The sequence below is a fragment of the Ambystoma mexicanum genome, chromosome 10 (assembly GCF_040938575.1).
Source record: "Ambystoma mexicanum isolate Mex_15411 chromosome 10, UKY_AmexF1_1, whole genome shotgun sequence".
NCBI lineage: Eukaryota > Metazoa > Chordata > Amphibia > Caudata > Ambystomatidae > Ambystoma > Ambystoma mexicanum.
Window position 1 is genome coordinate 763,944,260 of NC_090932.1, and position 21,560 is coordinate 763,965,819.

General features: G+C 45.1%; 1 protein-coding gene across 1 annotated transcript in view; it reads right to left on the reverse strand.

Annotated features, from left to right (window-relative positions):
* GPR149 (G protein-coupled receptor 149) overlaps positions 1 to 6,607 on the reverse strand; it is a 479,507-nt gene extending 472,900 nt beyond the window's left edge. The window contains exons 1-2 of the mRNA XM_069618411.1: positions 4,993 to 6,607; positions 1,812 to 2,004 (exon numbers count right to left, since the gene is read on the reverse strand). Of these exons, the coding sequence (XP_069474512.1) occupies positions 1,812 to 2,004; positions 4,993 to 5,928 (1,129 nt within the window). The 5' untranslated portion in view covers positions 5,929 to 6,607. The remainder of the gene's footprint in view (positions 1 to 1,811; positions 2,005 to 4,992) is intronic.
* Positions 6,608 to 21,560: the final 14,953 nt, after the last annotated feature.

The following is a 21,560-nucleotide window of genomic DNA, read 5'->3' on the forward strand; positions in this document are numbered from 1 at the left end:
TGGGAGGTTTTTAATTAATCATAACTACTGGCATTGATCTGAAATATGTCTAGGGATGAGTGTGTCCCCATGTAGATATGACATTTCCATAGTATTTCCAGGAGGACTGCTCCCATTGGTAGCAAGACAAAGACTGATTTGCCTATAGCCTGTGGCCTTCCGTAAAGGCACAGGTGTGCTAAAACGCAATGTTTGGAAATAATGCTCAGAGCAAGCCCAATAGTTATGATTAAACCAAGACCTTTAAACCATCACTTATTGGTTTTAGTTTGTCTCCCTAAGTACAGTACATTTTAAGGCAAAACTTTGAAACCTAGGCAGTTCAAAAGATTTTCCTTATGAGAGCAGAGAAATAGGTAAGTGGTCTTATATAGTGCCCTTCTGTCAATAATGTTGGCCTCGGTACACATGACTCTGTAAGGAAAATGAGCTGGGGGTGTTAATCAGATAGTGGGACGGCAGATGCGGTAGACCTGTGGTGTTGATGAGCGCAGGCCAAAAGTACTAATTACCTTGGTGGAGCAAGCATTAAGTGAACTAGCATTAAGCATGAAATAGCATAAAGTGCTGTTTCATAACATGTCTCAGTATGCACACAGCATTAACAACCAGTTTTACCTTAGAATTTAGCGACAATGCCTTCTACTTTTTAGAGAGATATTAGTACCAAATCATTTCCTAGACAGCCGCACAATTGTGGGCGTGTGTGGGACTGCCTGCAGGTCGTCTATCGGAATGCCTATTTTTTAGCAAATTCTTTCCCATTTTTGGTGTTCCGCCCCCTTCCCAGCCCTCTTTGCAAGCCACGCCCATGACTTGCGTGGAGTCTCGCGCAAGGCCCTCGATGCCTCGCAGAGACATGCTGAGCCTGTGCGAACTCCACACAAATCCAGGAAAAATACCACAGATTCGATTCCATGAATCGACAAATACAGATTTGCACACAGTTTGGCGTGCAAGTACCCTATTTTCCATGCAAGTTTCTTCTTGTGAGAGAAATTGGATATACCTCATAGATATGTAAAATCAGGAAGGTTTCAATGAGTTTCTCTTATGTAATAAATGTCCTTTCATTATCATGGCACTGAAGCCAACATCAGATCCTTATTATTCATTAATAATGTGTTTAACATATTTCATGTTTAAGTGCTGGAATACGTTCATAAACCTGCTTTCTGGCCACCCCCAAACATTCCCAGATATACATGGTAGTCATTTTATAGCCATCTTCATTAAATATCTTTTCCATGCTAGTTCTGCGAACATCTTCCAATAAACCCACAAAATAAAGCACAACCCTCAGTGTTAGGCACATGGCTACTGCCAGAGGCTATCCAGAGGGAACAAATGCAATGTAATCAGAGAAGCTGCAGGAAAGGACATGACCCAGCTCCGACCTGGTTACCGCCCTCTGACTATTTCCGGTTGTCCAGAGGCAGAGGCAGCACATGTTGTGCACAGATGAATCTGCTGCCGCCTCAACTCAGAAGAGTGCAGAGCCTGGTGGGCGAGACATGGGATTGGTGGGAGAGTTTAGCAGAGCCAGTTCATAGTCTCTTAGGCTAGGGACTGCTGCAGAAGTATATTGTCTTTCATAGATTCTCTTAAACTTCATTAGTAGCATTACACCCAGATTTAGTTTCTAAGTGTGGACCGAGGTGTTATGGGATCACAACTTTGGCAGGCATGAAGGTTTACGTCTCTCTTCAAAGGTGTCTCCCGCTTTACAATTAGACATAGGTTCTGTTTGTGGCTACATACCATGCCACCACCCTTACTTAGAAATATTGAAAATAAGAAAAATATCTTACTTTGACTTTCTTCTGTAGACACAGCATACATGTCCCTCCTGCAGTTAATAATGCATCCACACGGGAGGTGGATCCAGCGCTCCGACAACAAAAACACTGGAGTGACGGTGGCTGCCAGCAGTGCCAGAAGGAAGCTCAGTGTTTCAAAGGAATGGCTGTGTAAGCCCGCAAGGTGCTTGACAGCCATTTGTATCTGTAAGGCAGAGGATCAAAAAAGCAACATGTTTCAAGGTAGAACAGTCTAAAGAACTCTCACATAGTTGGAATAAGACATTGTATTCATTTCTTAGCGGGCATGGAGAGTGTGGGACGTCAGTTCATTACTCACTCCTCGCCTCATTCACTCAGCTTTGACAGTGCTGGAAAACGAACTTAGATCTTGTTCGGCTCACAGTAGCAATTCATATCAGTGCAAATGACAACGATAAGAGCTCTATATCACCAGCTGCTATATGCCCCACTACTTTCATCCTCACGCGTATCGATAACCCTGGGCGCGCAACTTCTGGCTTTAGTTTAGAATGCCAAGGCTTTGAATACACCTTCTTGAGGATCCTCAATTTAAAAAAAAAAACTATTCTTGCAAAAAAGGATACACAATACACGCAAAGACATGCACGTGTGCACACACAACACCTTTGCGCCCTTCTTCCTGTCCCAATACTAACTTTGGAACTGTCTGACCAGAAGAAGGGAACTCTCCAAATCCTTTCTTTTTAGACCTGTCCACTTCCTATTTGTTGGGAGGATACATGGAGGCCATTACCCATAATCCTCCTTTTTTTTCCTATCTAGACTGGGAATCTACTGGGCTGATTATTCAAGAACTTGTATGAAGCAAGATAACAAGTCGAAAGAGGAATGCATTGTTGAGTTTCCTTGAGCAGTTGCTTTCATAACACCATTGCCAGGAGACACACTCCACATGATAGTGCCAGTTTGGGTGGCATTAAAGACAAATGCACCAGGGGTTTGGTTTCTTCCTGGGCAAAAAACTCCAGGGAGAATTTCCAGTCCACTACTTTTGCAACCCCTTATTAATAATTATTGACTGAAGGTTTTGGATTCTCCCTGTCATTTCTTGGCCGAAACACTCTTCAGGCCGCATCCACTTGAATTTTGTTTACATTTTTTATGGTTGATAAAATTAATTTTGGGACGTACAAGAACAAATACCAGCTGTGGGTGCCACCATCTGGTCTACAAACGCTCGTTTGGTCTTTTGCACAACTCAAAGGTGAGTACTGGGACGAGTAATAAGAATGCAGAGGAAATTCACAGACCAAAGCGATCGGTTGGTGGTCCTACAATTTAACATACTGGTCCAGGAAGTGGTCACCCTGCCTAGTTCACCATCGGAGGGTCTAATAACCAGTCATCCTTTCTGGTTGATACATCTCTCAATGATCAACCAAGGGGTATACATAACTGGTCACCCTGATAACGACTGGCCAACCTATCCAGGTGTTCTAGTTCACCATCATATGATATGATATGATATGATATGATATGGCATTTGTAACGCGCCTATACACAAGTGTTTCAAGGCGCAACGAGGCAGGGAGGGGGGAACAATGGGAAGACAGACAACGATCCTAATAGGCCAGGTGTCATTCAGATCGCGCAAGTGCAGGGATAGGGGGAAGGGAGAAAGTGCATGGGGAAGGGGAGGGGGGAAGTGCAGTACAAGGTAAGTAGAATTAAATAAAATAAATAAATAAAGAGGGCCAGCTGGTGGCAAGTGCAAGGTAAGTGCAGACAAGTGCTGGGAAGGGGGGGCTGTAGGGATACAGAGACAGTCCCGCAGTGCAGGGGTTGCCAGGGAGGCAGTGCAAGTGGAGAGTGGCTGGGCCCAGGACCGGGGTCGGTGAGAGTGGCCCAGTTGCAGATTCAGTGCAGTTTCAGCGAAGAATTAGCAGGGGAGAGGGAGAGCGAAAGCAGAAGCAAAGAGGAAGGTTTTGAGGTGCTGCCGGAACCGGAGATGGTTCTCCTCAAGTTTCAGGGAGGCAGGGAGGCTGTTCCAGAGGCAGGGAATTTCCTCTGCATTCTTATAACCTCCCATCATCTGATCGCCCTGTCCTCCCGGTGTCTGCCTTCACTATCTTCAGGCACTCCAAACCAGAACCCCTGCACTTTGATGTTCCCCTTCTTTGATCTGGGGCGCACAGCAACTAGTCACTTTGGGAGCATGCTATGTGCAGAACCAGTTGGTTAGGAGCAATGCCACTACAGGCTGTTTAATGACATGACTTGAATGCATAGAAGAGGGGGGAAGGATACAGAGAGAACGCAACAAGGCGAACATGATATTACAAATGAATGCAGTGCAACATGCGGGGAAGAAGTAATGCAAGTAACCAGAGGCACCTTAAAGCAAGCCAGGTAGAGATGTGCATGCTGACCAAACATAACCAAAACACACATCGGCCTCAAAGGTGTATGACCAGTCTATTTAGGGGCGTATTAGGAGTTCCCCAGTATCCTGCTGGTAATTCCCATGGAATACCGGGAATCTACTGTACCATCTCCGCCACCCGATATCCTGGTATTACAGGAGGCGAAGACGCTGTTAACTCTCCATTCTATGGAGTAGGACTCCATGGGATGGGACTGCCCAAATCATTGCCACTGTTAGTAACGGTGCCGGTGATTCAGGCATTAATCTGCCGGTAGGGGCCTGATCTACCAGCAGGTCAGGGCTGCCGGTAGAGCAGAGCCCTTACGGGCAGACTTGGAGTTGGCCAGTCCAGAAAGGTGCTGGTGTACCTTGTAACCGGCACTTTATTTCGGGACTGGCCAACTCGTAATGAGACCTGAGTCCAATTCATAGAAAAGTTACTATGAGTAACTCTTACTCCTGACATTCTAGAAGCAAATTAGGAGTACGTCTGAGTTCTTAATAGTAACTTCTTTGTGAATCAAATAGCGCTCTCCAGGAATACTTCAGCTTTACGTATTTATGAATGGGTCCTAAATGGACCAGTTGATAGTGGAAAGAGTATGTTCAACGTAATTATTAACCAGGCCCTATAAACTGCTATTTATTGTCTTTTTCATGTTTTTCATACAAGAGAATTTCACATAATGCAAGCTGCTCTAAAGTTTTTAAATATGTTTGACTAACATTATTTACCAGCATGCAGTTTGCAAGAATTAAGTATTTTTTATTTTTTATTTTTACCATCAACGGCACCCATAAAATCACTTTTAGCAATGCCAGTATGAGAGAAAAGCGTTTCTGTGCAAACAGCACGGCAAGGCTCCTGCTGCTGGGCACTTCCAGGCCACTGGGGCTTTTCATGAACACCGTCTCGGAGCTCGAGCACTTCCCCTCCAGCTTCCGCAAGGTCCTGTCCACCGGGTCCTCTGGGGACAGGAACGAGTCGTTGCTGCCCAGCGTTGTCCCCGGCGTTAAGTACCCTCGGGAGATTTCTTGGTAACTGCCAAAAAGGCGCCGCTGCTGCTCGTCGGAGCACAGGAGCTGGTGAGTAAGCGGGACAGAAAGCACAGCCACGGTACAAAAGCACATCGAGTATAAGGCGAAGAGGAGAAGGGCGTGGGAACTGGTGCAGTCTGCCAGGCAGCCCCAGGAGGTGGGGGCGTAGCCGCCCCAGCCACAGAGAGGCAGCGCGCTGACCAGCAGGCTAGCCGCCCAAATGATGTACACAGCCCACAGCATCCTCACCGGCCTCTCGGTCGTGTCATCCGGCCCGGGCCTCCTGCTTATGAGGAAGTTGTAGACAACTATGACCGACGCCTTCAGGTTGCTGGACACCGCCTGGAACAAGTACAGCAGGGCCGAGGTGACGCACAGGGGCGGCGGGAGGGCTTGACCGGACCACTGCGAGAGCATGAAGATGGTGGCCGCCAGGACACTGAGCAGGTCGTCCACCGACAGGGAGGCCACAATCACCGACAGGGTGCTCTTCTTCCGCATCCTGAGCAAAGACACCAGCGAGTAGACGCTGCCCAGCAGCGTCACCAGTGTGATGGCCAGTGTCAGGCTGAAGAGGATCACGTTGAAAGTTTTGTGCCCTTTGGGATAATCCACCACGTCTTGGCTTCCCAGGAAGAAGTTGGTCCCGTTCGTTGGCCATTGGCTCGGTGCCACTGACATGGTCTCCGGGTAGCTCCCGTTGTCCCTTTTCACTGGTGATGCAGAGAACACAGTTTATCAAAGTGGATCATGGCGCCTGCCCGGCAGCTTTATCCGACTGAATGTTCTTGGGATGCAAACGCACGCTTACTGCCCTAAAACGACAGTTGTGCGTTGCACCCTTTGGCGGATGCCATCTGCCCTCGCCTTTAAAGCAGCAGCCTATTCCAGCAAGCAGCAGTGTGGCGCCCCAGGGCACCAGTTGCTGCCAATAACTGTGCCAAGTCCTCGAGTCCGCGGCAGCCTGCGCTGGACGCACGTTCACGCCTCCGTTATCATGTCCAGACCTTTCGGCTCGGGCTGCTCAGGAAGTTTGCACGTTGAGGCGACGCCGCTCCGTTAACGTCAGCGCAAATTCAAAGGACTTGCCCTCTTTCGGAGCACGCGGGGCGGGATACGGGCGGCGTGTCCTGTGAAAAGCCCCGCTGGCTCTGGGAGGATCCGAGCGCAGAATGAAAGTCGCTTTGATTCAGTGCGTGCGTGCTGTGGAGAGCTGCAGGAGGGCGGAGCCTGAGACCCGGCAGTGTAGGAAAAAAGGCAGGATGAATGCACTCACACAGAGCTGCCTCCCCGGCGGCCGAAGAGCCAGGAACCCTGCCCTTCCTGCACGGCACGCATCTGCAGTCACGCACACACACACACACACACACACACTCTGCACGCCCTGTCCAAGCACCGCTGTCGGTCCTGCGTGCCAGCTTCTGATTTCAGTGCCGGTAAGGTCATTGCCATCTGAGGCTACCGCCGAAGCAGAGCCCTCAAAGGACAGAGGTGGAGGAGAATTACTTATCACGTTGAGCATATCCGGGCACAGGACCCTTGCGAATAATACCAAGAATAACATACACTACGCGTCACTATCCTAACAGTATTCTAATTCTCGAAAACCCACAGTGGCCGAATACATTGTAGTGACGTCACAAATGTCCAATTATGAAATACGCCTGTAGGTGTGATTTCACCGAACATGTACTGATGAGGAGAGAAGACTGGAATTGAGAAGGTGGCACCTCCCGAACACTGAAGACAGCCTTTCCAAACACTGCAACAGATTCGATTATTCCTGGTGAAAGTGGTCACAGAGAGTAGGGCTTCCGTCAATGGCATTGTGGAACAGCAGCTGTTGACAACTCTGACCGATGCCTTCAGATGGCCATAACTGCCCTGGAATGAATACAGCAGAGACGAGGCTGTGCGCAAAGGCCGCGGGAAGGCTGTGCTGGACCACTGCGAAAGCACAAAGATTGCCACAATCAGAACACTAGGAACAATCCCAAATTGCACAGCATTATACACCGTAACTCTTTTCTTTATTTTCTAACAGCAGCACCAAAAGTATTTTTCCTAATGGACTACCACTCCCATAATTCTCTTCTCCCCTCATGGTTTCAGCCCATTCTGCCACCAATCGTGTTCAGTCTTCTTTAAGAAGCTCCTCCTCTAAATCAGCGTCCTCTTTTAGATCCGATCCCACCCCGACAACCGCTAGTTCTCCAAGAAAAGGAAAAGTCATGAGCCCCATCAGCCAACGAGTCCACACGGAAACTCCTGATGCTCAACCGTTGCCTAAGAAAAACTGTTGCCCTGACACGTTTCATTGTGTGTAGTAGAAACAAAGATAAAAAGGAGCAGGAAAAAACAGGGGAAATATTCTACCTCCTTACCATTACTAAAATGCATGATCTACATCTTAACTTTACCTAGGAATAATTACAATTCTATGTTGTGACCTAGAGGTTTCCTATTATGCATTTTGAGAGCACAGACATTACCACTGAGGCAGCGTTAACAATTAATTTGCCATAGATCTGAGAACTGTGGGGATTATTGGAACTGAGTGCCATTCTCCTAAAGTGAAATGTCAACAGAAAAATCTGTCTGTAGAGCGAGAGAGGCGTTGCCTGAAAGAGTTTGTTTTGTGTAAGAGACGTTTGCCTCTTGCTCACTGCCATGATGAAAAGGGCACCCCTGTGAATGTGAGGTGCAAAAAAACAGACGTGCAACCAAGAACCTTTTCCAACAGAGTAAAAGTGAATTTCAGGCCGCAACCATTTCTGAGGCCTTTAACAATGATTCTATAGATTGGCTGATTGATCCCTAAGGACATGCACAAAAATGCACATGGAAGCTGGAACTGTACCCCATGTAAAAGAGTGTGTTTTATTACCCCAACAATTTGGGATTTCATCACAATGATGTCCTGGGTCCCAAGCACATGTAAAAGAAATTGCACCTGTGTATTATAAGTACTTGATTTGTTTCCAATGCTGAAACTGGTTTTCCACATTAAAGCCGCATAAAAGCACCACCAAATTGCCAGAGCAGGTGAACTACAAAGGGACCTGTCACATATATCAAATTCCAGGCCCCTCATAAAATCCATTAGCAAAGGTCATGAGATCAGCTTATGAGATCTCTGTGCAGGCAAGGAAACCTTGCCTTGACATATATTCATATTCGGAAGGAGAGGATGCAAGGTATATATCAACAGAGACCTCTGTGGTCCAAGATGATCATTTCTACACTTTTCAAATTGTATAGAAAGCTAATCGATGGTAGTTTTAAATACAAAATTGAATCATTAAAACAATCATCTCCGTGATGCAAAGTCCTATCAACGTAGGGCCATTGCAGTTTGCAGCTACAAATGATATCTTCCAATCCATACAAAATTTACCGGGTGCATAATGGAAATGTTTAGAGATGAATTGAAAAATAATTATCTCAGGAAATCTGCATCACGTTGGGACAGGCGGTGCATGTGATATTAATTTTATAATCTTGCACATTCACATCCAAAGTGATGTGGCATAAAGGAAAGGCCTGCTCATATGTTTAAGAGTGAGTTTCCCCAATACCAGGGGTGTTGCTAGGTCTGGAAAAGATCCGGGGCTACTCTAATTGCAGGCTTGTCAGTAGTGGGGGCTAGCTAGCCTTTTTGGTTGTAACCCCTGAGCTTCTATCCGGGGCTACAACCAAAAGACCCAGGGCTATAGCCCCCTCAGCCCTTTCCCCCTAGCAACACCTCTGCCCAATATATTCTGTGTCATGGAACTTTTGGAAACCCCACCTCAGTCAGAAGAATTGGGGAGTAGTTGAAGAATATATAATACCAGGCACATAGGGAGGAAGGGAGAATTAAGAAAATGTGAAGGATTAATATTGGGAGAGGAACATTTAAAAATGTGTCTGGATACAACTGGAAGGATATGGCTGGGGAGAACTGAGACCTGGTAAACTGACAGCATCTGTATGATTTGGTTCCAGGCTGGCTGGGGAAAGGAGCAATTTTCAGAGAATTGAACAAGCCCATATTGGAACTGGATTCCAGCTAGCCAGCTAAAAAGGACTTTGCTGTATAAAGCATATCCCGAGAGAGGGTCCAAGCTGATTCTTCCAAAATGAGAAGCCATATTTAAAAATGTTAAGTATAGAAAACCTTGTCTATTGCTGTAATCGTGGTTTGGAAATCACTTTGTTGCACCAGAGTTCGCATTTTGAAGAAATAGGGAACTTACCTAAGAAACGGAGTGCGACGCCAGGTGGCCACACCCACTCCAAAAGTGCGAGCATTTAAACCTGGCCGGCTCCCGACTCGGTGCATGTCTATTGCTGTAGTTGTGGTTTGGAAATCACTTTGTTGCACCAGAGTTCGCATTTCGAAGAAATACGGAACTCACCTAAGACCCGGAGAGCGACACCAGGTGGCCATGCCCACACCGGAAGTGTGAGTATTTAAACATCGCCTTGTTACCCTTGTGGCGTTAAGCCCAGTTGGTGTAAAGGGCGGGTGATGGCTGTCTGGCTGTCGGGCGTGCAGGCATATTCACTATTGATCCAGTTGTTGTGTGTTAAAGGCACGGGAGAGGGGAGAGTCGGACTCAGGCAGCTCCTTGAGCTGTCGGGCGTTCCTAGCCCTGCCGTTGGGATACTACTATTTTGTGATCATTATTGGAAGAAGGAGATATAGCCACTGAGTTCAACACGTGGTACATGAGATAATGTACCTCAACTCTCTGTTTAGTGGGCCATTCTGCTATTCCCAAGTTATTTTTAAGTGACTGTTAGTTGATGTGGTGCTGTGTTGTTTTGTGTTGTACCTGTTTGGTCTTCGCTTAATGCGACTGCGACCCGGAACTTTTTGCAACACGATTTATTAGTCTGCTCCACCCACAAAGACTCTTTGATGAAATTTGATGATTATTGATTTATGTTAGCTACGCCCTATTATCTGTTTTTATCCTTTTGTACGGTGATTCCTCCCCCTTGTTTCCTCCTTTAGATTTAGCTTGCCTACATCTATATCTGACTTTTAAGGGACTGTTTGTTGTTTAGCATTCAGCACTTGTTCCCATTAATTAACTTATAACGTGTGGTTACATTAATTGTTAAATTATTTATTTTTAGATCTAATTTTTATACGTGCTTGACTCATGAGGCGTGGCATTTATAATTTGAAAACTGATATGCCTGCCTCTCCTACGCCTACGTCTATTAATCTAAAGAGAAAACAAATGGGCAGCACACTGCGACCCCGTTCTACTGTCAGGCCACAAACCGCTAGCCGCAGCAGTTCTAAAGCAACTGTAACTTCTCGAGATATACAGCAAATGATTTTTTAATCCTTCAGGTTCTAATCATACTGCACTTAGCACAGCTTCTCCGTTATGCAATGCTACTGTGCCAAACATTTTACTGCCTGCCCCTCTTGTTCCTCTACTGCCCATTTCCGATGCAACTATGCTGAAAGGTAGTGAAATACTTTCAACAGTACATTTAGGATCCCCTCATTCTGTACAGCCCCTTGAATCTATCAGTGAGATGGTAGGCTTATGTAATGTTAATAAATTGTCCCCTATAAATCGAAGTGGTGCTTCAGATAATATCTCTGATTTACCCCCATTGAATAGACCGTTGTGGCCGGCTCCTGTACCGGTTATGGCTACGGTCTGTCCCCCAAGTGATCAACCTGTAATTGAACTTCATTCTAACTCTTCTTTTCTTGAAAATAATGAAAAGTATGAAACCAATTTTAATTTACCAGAAGTGTTGCATGTCTACTCTGATGAGATCTCTATGACAGCTTCTTCTTATACCGCCCCTACTCCTCGCCATCTTCCTCTCAGTCTGACTCCTACTAATCATCCCTCTGAACCCCCTATACCTTCTCCCAATCAGTTAACTCTTACGACTACAATTCTAGTCGAGACTACCCTTCATGGGATGAACCTTGCCATTTCGTCCTTGTTTAAACTATATGAAACTTTGAATGCCAAGCTGCTTAAACAAGATAAGCAACTCGTGAAACTAACCAAATGGCAAAAAGATTTAACTTTACATTTGCAGACTAAATTTAAGGAACTTGTTATGATCTCTTCTCAACAACCTCTAATATCAAATACTGCTTCTGTTCCTCTAAGTTTAAATACTCTTCCCTATTTTCCACAAGCAATTCAGGAGGTATGCCCAGTTGGGCAGGATTCTGCTGCAGTACCCCCTTTGGCTGACTCCTGCCCAGTTGTTCGTCCTCCCGTTTCAAAACAACTTTTGACCATTTTTTCAGGATCTCAAAAAGATACCATTACAAAACATTCCCATAAGGAAATTGAGAAAAAACCTAAAAACCGGGTTAATTACAAAATGTCCTCTTCAGTTGCAAAATCTTTTATAAAAGCAATACAGCCTGCCGACGAAAAGAATGACACATGCAGCTAGAGCAGTTCAAAATAAATATGCCAGATTTACTTTAGAAAAACAAATAAAAGATGTATTACCGTCGGAACCACCTGCTTCCTATGCTCCATTGGATGAAACTGTAGCCCTAGCCAAAAAGCAGCACTCTATCTCTACAGTCCCTCTTCAGCCGATCATTCCACCCAAGTTACCTGCTCATACCACTCATGAGGCAGCGCTCTGTTTGAGGCATGCTGAACTCCCTAAAGCCGATTGATCTATATTTGTCTACTCAATTTGTTAAACCTCCTTTGTTGATTACTGGTACTAACAGTGCTGCCAGTGTTAACATTTCGAAACCTAACTTGACTGAAACAACTATACCATCAATTATTGCTTCAATAGATCCTTTATATCTTTCACTTTGTATGAAAATGGCTGCTGAACCTGTGGATAATTCCCAACCTGTCCCACAATTTAATTCTCAGGATCGAACTGACTGTGGAACTGTGATTCCTTCTCTTGACCTTCTTATATCTATGGCAATAGGACAATATATGTCTAAACACAATTCAACCCTATGACCCTTCTCTGGAAAGCAGGATATGGCATCAGTGAAACAGCCATTGGCAAATGTTTATCAGACAAAAAATCAAATCCCCCCTGCTGCCTAGGACTTCATTTGTTTATCCGAATACATCTGTTGAGCCACCCTTCAATGATGGTTCTAAACAATTGTCCACCCATTTCTCATCCAAAAAACTTGGATCTAAACATTCTCCCCATTCTCTGATTATTAAATGTAGAAACTTGCCCTATACAATATATGACATGAATCGAGCCAGTATTTTATCCATCTTTGGAGATACCATTGCATTGAAGGATATTGGTGTGATGCTGGAAATGCATCAGAGGGACAGGGCCTCCGTATCCTTGTCCTATATTGCTTTTTATCGTGTGTTCTGTCTTGTTTTCCACGCAGGAGTTAATGTGGGACTCCTGGCGGTGCAGCTCTCTTTTGGTTTGGTGAACGGACCCGTGGGATATCCTTATGGCACCCATGGGTGGGGGTACAACCCTGTGCCCCTAGTGTATGTTTTTGGGCACCTGTGGGTGGCCCGCAGAGCAGGGTATGGGCTGGTGGCAGCTCCATGCTGAATTTGACAGGTGCGCGGAGTATCCTCCATTTTGGGATACCTCGGCCCTGCCATTGGGATCAGTTGATTCCTGATGGAAAACAAGATGGCCCCGGTGGCCTCTTGCTTTCTATTACCCATTACCTTGTTTTCCCAAAGTCCTGGGAAGCCCTGACTCTGTCCCTTCCCCCTGACTGGCTGTTGGGTGGAAATGCCATATATGGTGTTGTTGTGAAGGCCCGGCCAGACTAGCTGGAGCCTTCCCGGTGATGTATGTTGTGGGTACCTCCTGTGGGTGGGACCTGGGTGAATAGAGTGTGTGACGAATATGCATTCTGTGTTGTGGATGTCTAGTATCTGGTGGTTGACACAATGACTGAGACAGCCCTGCCCGAAACTGGTATGAATGCAGCTTGGAATGTTGAATGGCTCGGTACTTGTCCCAATACACATAACTTGTTGTGAGTGTCTGGAGAGAAGTGAATGGCCTGAATACCTCGTGTGCCTGATTGCCTGCCTGCATGAATGCCCTTTGTCGTGATTGGATGCTTGAGTGTGCCCCAGCGGAATGAATGGGAGATCAACAGTATATCTCGGGACCTCTCACTGCTAGGAATCGTGTTCAGAAGCTGAAGTCCACTACGACGAGTAACTGGAGTAACTGACGCTTGACCTTGAAGCCCTGCTGGACGAGAAGAATTGCTGTTGCTCTCCTTCATAATCTGAAAGTTGCTGTGCCTCCAAGGACTGACCCAGAGAGGACCTGGTAAGGCGCCCTCTTCCCGAGCTACGAGGGACCATCGTGCACAGCCGATCTTTGCCAAAGCTCCCTGGTAGATAGACCTACGACAGGCTGTCGACCCGATACAGTGACTGCTGTGGAACTCCAAGGAGAAGCACTCGGACTGTTGTCCGCCACTGTCGACGACCACCGTCGCCGACCGGAGCCGCCGTGCTCCCTTTTGCCTAAGAACTTCAATTGATCATCGGACGCTCTCGCCTGCATCGTCATCCACTTGTCTCCCGCTGGAGAAGGCCCGACCGTTGACGCGCCGAGGAGCATCCAACGGTGCGTTTCCCGCCACCTAAGGACCACAGAGACGCCGACAACTCGACGCCCTTGCTGGGCCACAGTACTTCATTATCTCTTTGCGGTCCAGAACTATCGTCACTGAGGTCCCCCGCACGCCTCTTCCTTGCAGGACGTCAATGCTCTGTTGTCGACGAGCACCGCTAGGAATGCAGCTGTCACTTCCCTGTCATAGTTCCACCTGTTCACCGTTGGACGTTCGACGACCCATGACTCCCACCTTAAAGGGAGGGCACTCAAGAAGGGCCATCGATTTCCCGACACCTCTCGACGATCCGTGGCTCCCGCCTGAAAGGGAGTCACTCAAGAAGGATCGGTCAACGCATCGTCGGAGAACTCTACTCCACCAGGTACATTGGGGGGGTAAAACCGTAATAGGAAGACGTGAGACTATTGAACATATGGACTGGGCTTGTGCTATATATCTTTATTTACAGGTTGCCCAGGTGGGGGGGATCTCCACACAGAACTGTGCCTCGTGGTAGGGGTCAGTATTCTGCCTACTGTTTCAACCATCTTGCGTTCCTTCCTATCTCTATTGCTGGTTTACTCGTTGTTGATCTGTGTGACATTTTAACCATACAGTTGATGCACTTTAATGAGATTCGATAACATTGGTGGTACCACTTTAGAATTGTATATATTTATCATTATTGACTTAGCAGTACAAAGTGCGTTATTGTGATCGTGTACATACCTTTGAATATTAATTATATAAAGACTGTGTTTTCAGTAATACAGTGTGTGGACATTCCTTTGTGGGGGTTCGGGGACTACACTGTACTTAAGAACCAGCCTGCATCACCTCCTGAGAAGCTAGGCCTTGATTGCTCGACCACGTACCAATAATAGAGAATCTTGGCTGGGGTCCTCTGTGCCTCTCCTCTACCATATAGAGAGCGGAAGTACCGACACCCCCTACCAGTCTTTACAATTGGTACCACCGATATCGAACAAGCCGAATTTCCTTATGCCCACAATCTTTCCATCGCTAGAATTTGGTTGCATTCAAGAGCTGGGATGAACATCTTCTGGGCTGCCCGTGCTGAGCTTTTTGAGCGGGTTTTGAGCTTCTGATTTATACTCTGGGACAGGCAGCAGACCCTGTTTCTAATAGTGTAAAACAACAGTTGACAGATAGAGCCATTAAGGCTACAGCATTATCAAAAGGTCCCCCTTCGAATCCAATACAATGCAAATGCCGGTGCTCAACCAACTAATCTTAGTCTATCTAATGCTCAATCTATTTCCTTGTCAAGTTGGAATACAAGAGGGTTTAGTCATCTGTTTACTCCCTCTATTAGCATATTGATTGACTTGGATATTATCCCCCTACAGGAAACTTGGCTAACCCAGTGCCCTTCTTGGGATGGACATCACATACTCTTGAATTCAGCTATTTCTTCTGCTAAGGGTGTAACTTCAACCTCCGTGAATTACTAAACCAACCCTGCTTATAGAAAGCCTGAAAAGGTCTTTCTTAATAAACAACAACAAACAAACAAATGAGGCAGTCTGGGAATAGTTCCTACCTTGTCTTAATGAAGACAGTTGCACGATGGGGGCTGCGCTGATCCTGATGAAATAAAGGATCCTCCTGGAACCCCCTACGTGGTCAGCACTACAAAGGCTACCCCTCGAAGGGAATTCCAGGGAAACCCTCGAGCGGGAAAAAAACCTGAGCTGAGCTGCTGGGGAGCGTGGATAAACATTCTCCTTCCCTCCGGAATGTTCAGAATAATTCCTGCTTTCCGGTTACCAATGTTGAAAGCTTGTACTAATTAGCCCAGCTGTAGATGAATTTAAGAACAATATTAGCTAAAGAATGGAACAGAAAAAGGAAAATAAAGATTACAGAAAAGTTCTCCTGCTCTTACCAAAGTACTAAAACCGAATGGTAATTTAATGATGAAGGCAGAGCAAAGAGTCCGTGTTCCTGGAGCCTTCCAATACTATTAGGAAATGAAAGAAGAAGCGTAGATTGTAACAGAGTTTGCCACAGGAGATATCAGATAGAAATAAGTAAGGGAAGAAAGGGTTTCTCCACCTGCAAGAGATGAAGGCTGCACGACCTCGTCCGTAGAATGGGGAGTGCGCACAAGATGACAAAAAGGATTCTGGGAGTCGTAGTTCTAGAGAGAGAGAGAATGGCTCTCAAAACCAATGCGGCTTCCTAAATAAAAATGAAAATGAACCAACAATATAAACCTATCAAACCCTCCGCCAACTGTCAACACAAGAACAAACTACTCATGTCAAGTTATGCCTACCCGAACAGTGTGTAACTGGGATTATGAAGGAAGGCAATGAGTTTAAACAGAAGGAGAATCAAAAGAGGTCACCGTTCCAAAGCTGAGTTCCTAGCGAAGTATGGGAGAAAAGGTAAACAGTGATGCAAGTTTGCAAGTATCCAAAGGGAAAATAGAAGCACAAAGAAAGATACAAAAAGATCCTGTAGCGTACTCACGGAGCGTCTGACAACCTCTACTCGAGTAGTGACGCAACGTAAAATCCGCTCTCCGTTCTTTTATCGGATCTTCTTCCGTGGGCGTGGCTACGTCCCCCTGACGTCCTACTGCTTCCTGTGGTAACGTCATGACTGTAATCACAACTAGACCGTCAACACTTCTTGCAGCTGATGCCGTCTCAGAAAAGCTAAAGGCACGATCATCACACACATCTCGGAATGTAATGGATGAAACCATTACAAAGGGTCGTTCGATTTCAGAACTCATGGTACTTTTGGAAACTTGTCCTCATATCTCCTTAGTACTGCATGAAGCTCCAAACCCATAGTTGCAATATGTTCAATTACTCATTTCTCAGATCAACTATTTCTTAATTAATGTATATTGGAATCCGGTGGCCCAAACAACTGACCTATTTTTGACAGCACTTGATTCTCTATGGGAGAAACTGCTCCAATCTTCTCCATATAGCCACGACATTATAACTGGAGACCTGAACTTGCACTGTCTTGACAGTTGTGAAATAACCTCTACAGTTAGGCTGATGCGATGGAGGAGTTTTATTGAGTCTAAAGATTTGGTAATGGTTAATGGTACTTGTCCTGAGGATTGTCCCCCTCATCCTACCTGGAGGAAGGGGAAGTCAGCAGCGATCATTGACTTTATTTATGTTAGCCGAAACCTATTTAATTCTTTTTCTGACTTTCATGTCTTGCCTACTTTTGAAAGTGACCATGTTATGTTGAACCTTAAATGGCTCATTAACAATAATTAACAATAATGGTTCTGCCCAGTCTACCACCACTATGTCAGGTGTGGTACAGGTAAACTGTGCCCGGAATCGGTTATGTTGGTCTGAATCTAAGCTTTTACAATTTCCCGAAAGGCTAAAAGTACAATCTATGAGTCTGCATTTACCATCCAATTGTGATTTTGATTACATTAAACTGTTACATGAATTTGCTACCACTTCCAAGTCATCTAGTTCCCGACCTAGCTCTCATTGTTTTGATCAGAATATACAGAAAAGAAAAGCGTTATTTCAGAGAGAGAGGAAGTTAGCACTAACCCTCCCGACGGAATCACTTTAAAATATATTAAGACAAGATATAGAAATTGGAGACGGTCCCATCGAGCTTTTCTGTTCCAAACCGATGGTGAGTCTATGTTAGCCCAATTGTCCTAAAAAAATTTAAATTCTGCAGGAACTTGCACATTAATTAGTAAAACCTACAAATATTCACAATGCTCTATGCAAATTATTAATGTCTCATCATCTGATTGGCTTGCCCATTTTTCTCGTTTATATGCGTCGCCCCGATCCAATTCTATCTTATGTTCACCTAATCTGGAAGTAATTTTTTCATTATCATTTTGTACTGAAGATATTCTTTATTATATTTGAAAAGGCAGTAGGTCGAGAGCGCCTGGTCCAGATGGCCTCTCCAATTCCATGCTAAAATAATTTCCAGAATTGTGGGCCGCAAATTCATCTGAGATTTTATCCAAAATTATATCTACTCAAAAAATACCTATTTCCTGGTGCACCTCTTTGATTGTCCCTATTTTTAAGAATGGCGATAGGCACGATCCAGCTAATTACAAGCCTATCGCCCTTCTGGATGCCCCAGGAATTTTTTTTGCATCTTTAATATTGCGGTACTTGCACCAGTGGATTGCTTCAAAAAACATGCGAGACATGTTTCAAACTGGCTTTGTTGTCAGTAAGAGTACCACTATTAACATCGCTACTATTACATCAATCAAGGCACTGTGTCATCAGCAAAAGCAATCACTATAGCTTTTGTTGACTTCAAGGAAGCCTTTAATTCTATTGATAGTGCACTATTATTACGCAAATGAATTGCTATGGGCTGCCCCTTCTCTCTTGTTAAACTAATTTCTCTGCTTCATTCAAATACTTCTATTCATATCAGACTATCCCTTGATGGTCAGTTTACTGCCCCTATTTCAACTTTTACGGGGCATTAAGCAAAGGTGTATCCTTGCAGCCACTATCTTTAATCTTTTTATTTTGGATATGGGCGAAAAATTCAAAAACATTAATTCTGATGCACCGAAGTTAGGTTCTCATGAGATCCCTTGGGTCCTCTATGCTGATGACCTTATTCTTTTTTCCAAAACGCAAGCAGGTCTTCAACGGTTGATCAAAGACTTGGTCTCTTATGTCTCTGAAAATACTATGACCATTAATCTAGCCAAAACACAGATCATGGAATGTCAGAATAATCCTAAATATCAGAAGCAGTTTATCTGGCCCCTAGGTCAGGAACACATTTCCATCACTCTGTCCTATAGATATCTAGGTGTCATGATTAGTAATATTGAGAGTGTAACTCTGTATCTGGCTGATATAAATTCAAAATTACAAGCTCTAACTTTGCAATCAAAGGCAATTCTGTAAAAATTTGGCAAAGTTACGTGCAGTCATTTGCTGTTGTTTTTTTCCTTGAAAGTGACACCTATCATCACTTACGGCTCAGAGTCTCATGCACCGAAATCACGTGCTGTCTGGGATCAGCTTGAGGGCAAGTTTTGGTGCTCATTATTCAATTTGCCAAATTGTGTACCTATTGCTCTGATCCGTTTTGAACTAGGTTTGCTATCATTATACAGTATGGTCACCTGGAAACTGATTGCGCTACTAAGAAAGTGTTTAATTTCATTACAATATAATGACATTTCTCAGATCTTAGTGCAATATTTGTTACAATCTACCCATCATTTTCTGAAAGTATGGGGAATAAAGGCTATAAATATTCTCACTGATGCCAATATCTCAATTGATATTTTAATTAATGATCCAAATCATGCTAAAGATAAACTCTACCAAAGAGATTGGATCTATACACAAGAAACATGTCGACTTTATAAAGAGATATAGAATCTCAGAGTCATATCTAATTAAGTACCCATCACATAAATTTAGAGATGACTATATGAGATTCAGTTTTAATTTGTGGATCACTAAAGATATATTATGCAGAAATATATTGGCTCCTTGTGAGAATGTTTGTCGATTTTGTAAATGTATTGAAACCAAAGAAACTCAGAAGCATATTGTTGCCTATTGTCTTGCACTGTATGCACTGTGTTGCAAATATTTTGCACATTATTCCAATCTATATACATCGACAGAGAACGAAGAAATCTGGCTATCGATATTTGGTGCTAGGCGTATGTCTGTTAAATTGGCTAGTATTGGGTTTTTAAATGAATTAGATTTGAAATAGGTATAGAATGTAGGCCGTTATATTTTACTATATGAAATTATAGTATATCAACTGTAATTATCAACTGTAATTTCCTTAAAATATTTATTGTAAATTATTTTATTGTTGAATTTTTGTGTTCTGATTGTAATGTATTACTTGAATTTTTATATATCTCCTTTGACTGATGTAATTGTTTTAAATTGAAAGGTTGCTTTTTTCAGCCAAAACAATAAAAAGAAAAAAAAGAAAAAAAACAATATAACTACACATTGGGCCTCATTACACGGTAGGGATTTACCGGTACCGGTAAGGGATTACCGGTATCGTTAAATCCCCTCCACAATTACGACCCGAGCAAACCGCTATTAGCGGCACCGCTAAGTACGGTGGCACTATTAGCGGCAAGTCCGTGGGCGCGCGACCCCTCAATCCGGAAATAGCGCCATAGCGCTAATAGCACGCCATCACAAGCCATGCAGACATGGCAATACCGGCATGGCGAAGACCCAAAAACCCCATCGCGAACCACCCGTTAAAAGACCTGAGCAGTGTTCCCACCTGCCACAGGTTGACAAAATCAGCACAGGTGGAGGCAATGGAGACTGGCAGCACAAAAGAGCACACCACACCCCTTCCCACACCCATTTCCACACCAAGATGGATGCAATACTAGCAGCATTACATGGGCTGGAGGACATGATTGCAGTGCAGCAGGTACAACAACAGGCAGCACAGAGGAGACGCAGGAGGAGGAGGAGGAGGGCAAGACAGGTGCAGCAAGCACCACCAGTGCACTTAGTGATACCACAGAGGCAGCCACCAATTCCCAGGATCAGAGCCAGTCCATTCAACCTAACCCCTGAGCAGATACACACCCTGTACCGTCTGGACCGGGATACCATCACCACCATTGTAGACATGATATACGACGAGATTGTGAGTCTCATAGACATCCGTACTGCCATCCCCCCTCTACTGAAGGTGGTAACTGTGCTCCACTTCTTGGCCACAGGCACCTACCAGCATACGGTAGGTCAGATGCATGGCACATCACAACCAGTATTCTCACGCACGCTGAACCAGGTGGTCGATGCCCTCCTGAAGCACACAAGTCAACACATAGCCATACCACGGACTGCCCAGGAGAACTCCAACACCAAAGTTGGCTTTCATTCACTGGCAGGCATCCCAAGTTGCATCGGGGCCATCGACTGTACCCATGTTGAACTGGTGGTCCCACATGCCAATGAGGTAGTCTACCGTAACAGAAAGCAATACCACTCCATCAACGTCCAAATGGTATGTGACTCCAACAAGATCATCACACATTGTTGTGCCCGATATCCCGGATCAACCCATGATTCAATGGTCCTGCGGAACTCGACAATACCACGATACATGGAGCGACATGCTGGACAACGTGCGTGGCTACTTGGTGAGTAGCAGGCCAACCACATGGCAGTGTGATGTGGATTGTGAGTGTGGGGGGGTGCATACTCCAACTGGGTGTGAGTGGGGGGGAGATGCATACTCCAACTGGGTGTGAGTGGGGGGGGAGATGCATACTCCAACTGGGTGTGAGGGGGGTGGTGCATACTCCAACTGGGTGTGAGTGTGGGGGGGGAGATGCATACTCCAACTGGGTGTGAGTGGGGGCGGAGATGCATACTCCAACTGGGTGTGAGTGGGGGGGTGCATACTCCAACTGGGTGTGAGTGGGGTGGGGGGAGATGCATACTCCAACTGGGTGTGAACTGGTGTCAGGAGAAGAATGGACATACATATTAGCATCACTGTCCAGTGAGGCAGCCCACAATGGACCAGGCACAAAACCACATGCAAGGTGTGATTTGCCGGACAAAGATATCAATCCATTACGCCAAACATGCCATTTCCAACCACATGCACACCGCACAACACACCATTTGCCCCATAACACAAATCAGCAACATGCATGGAAAAATCACATCAGAAATGTATGCTGAACAAC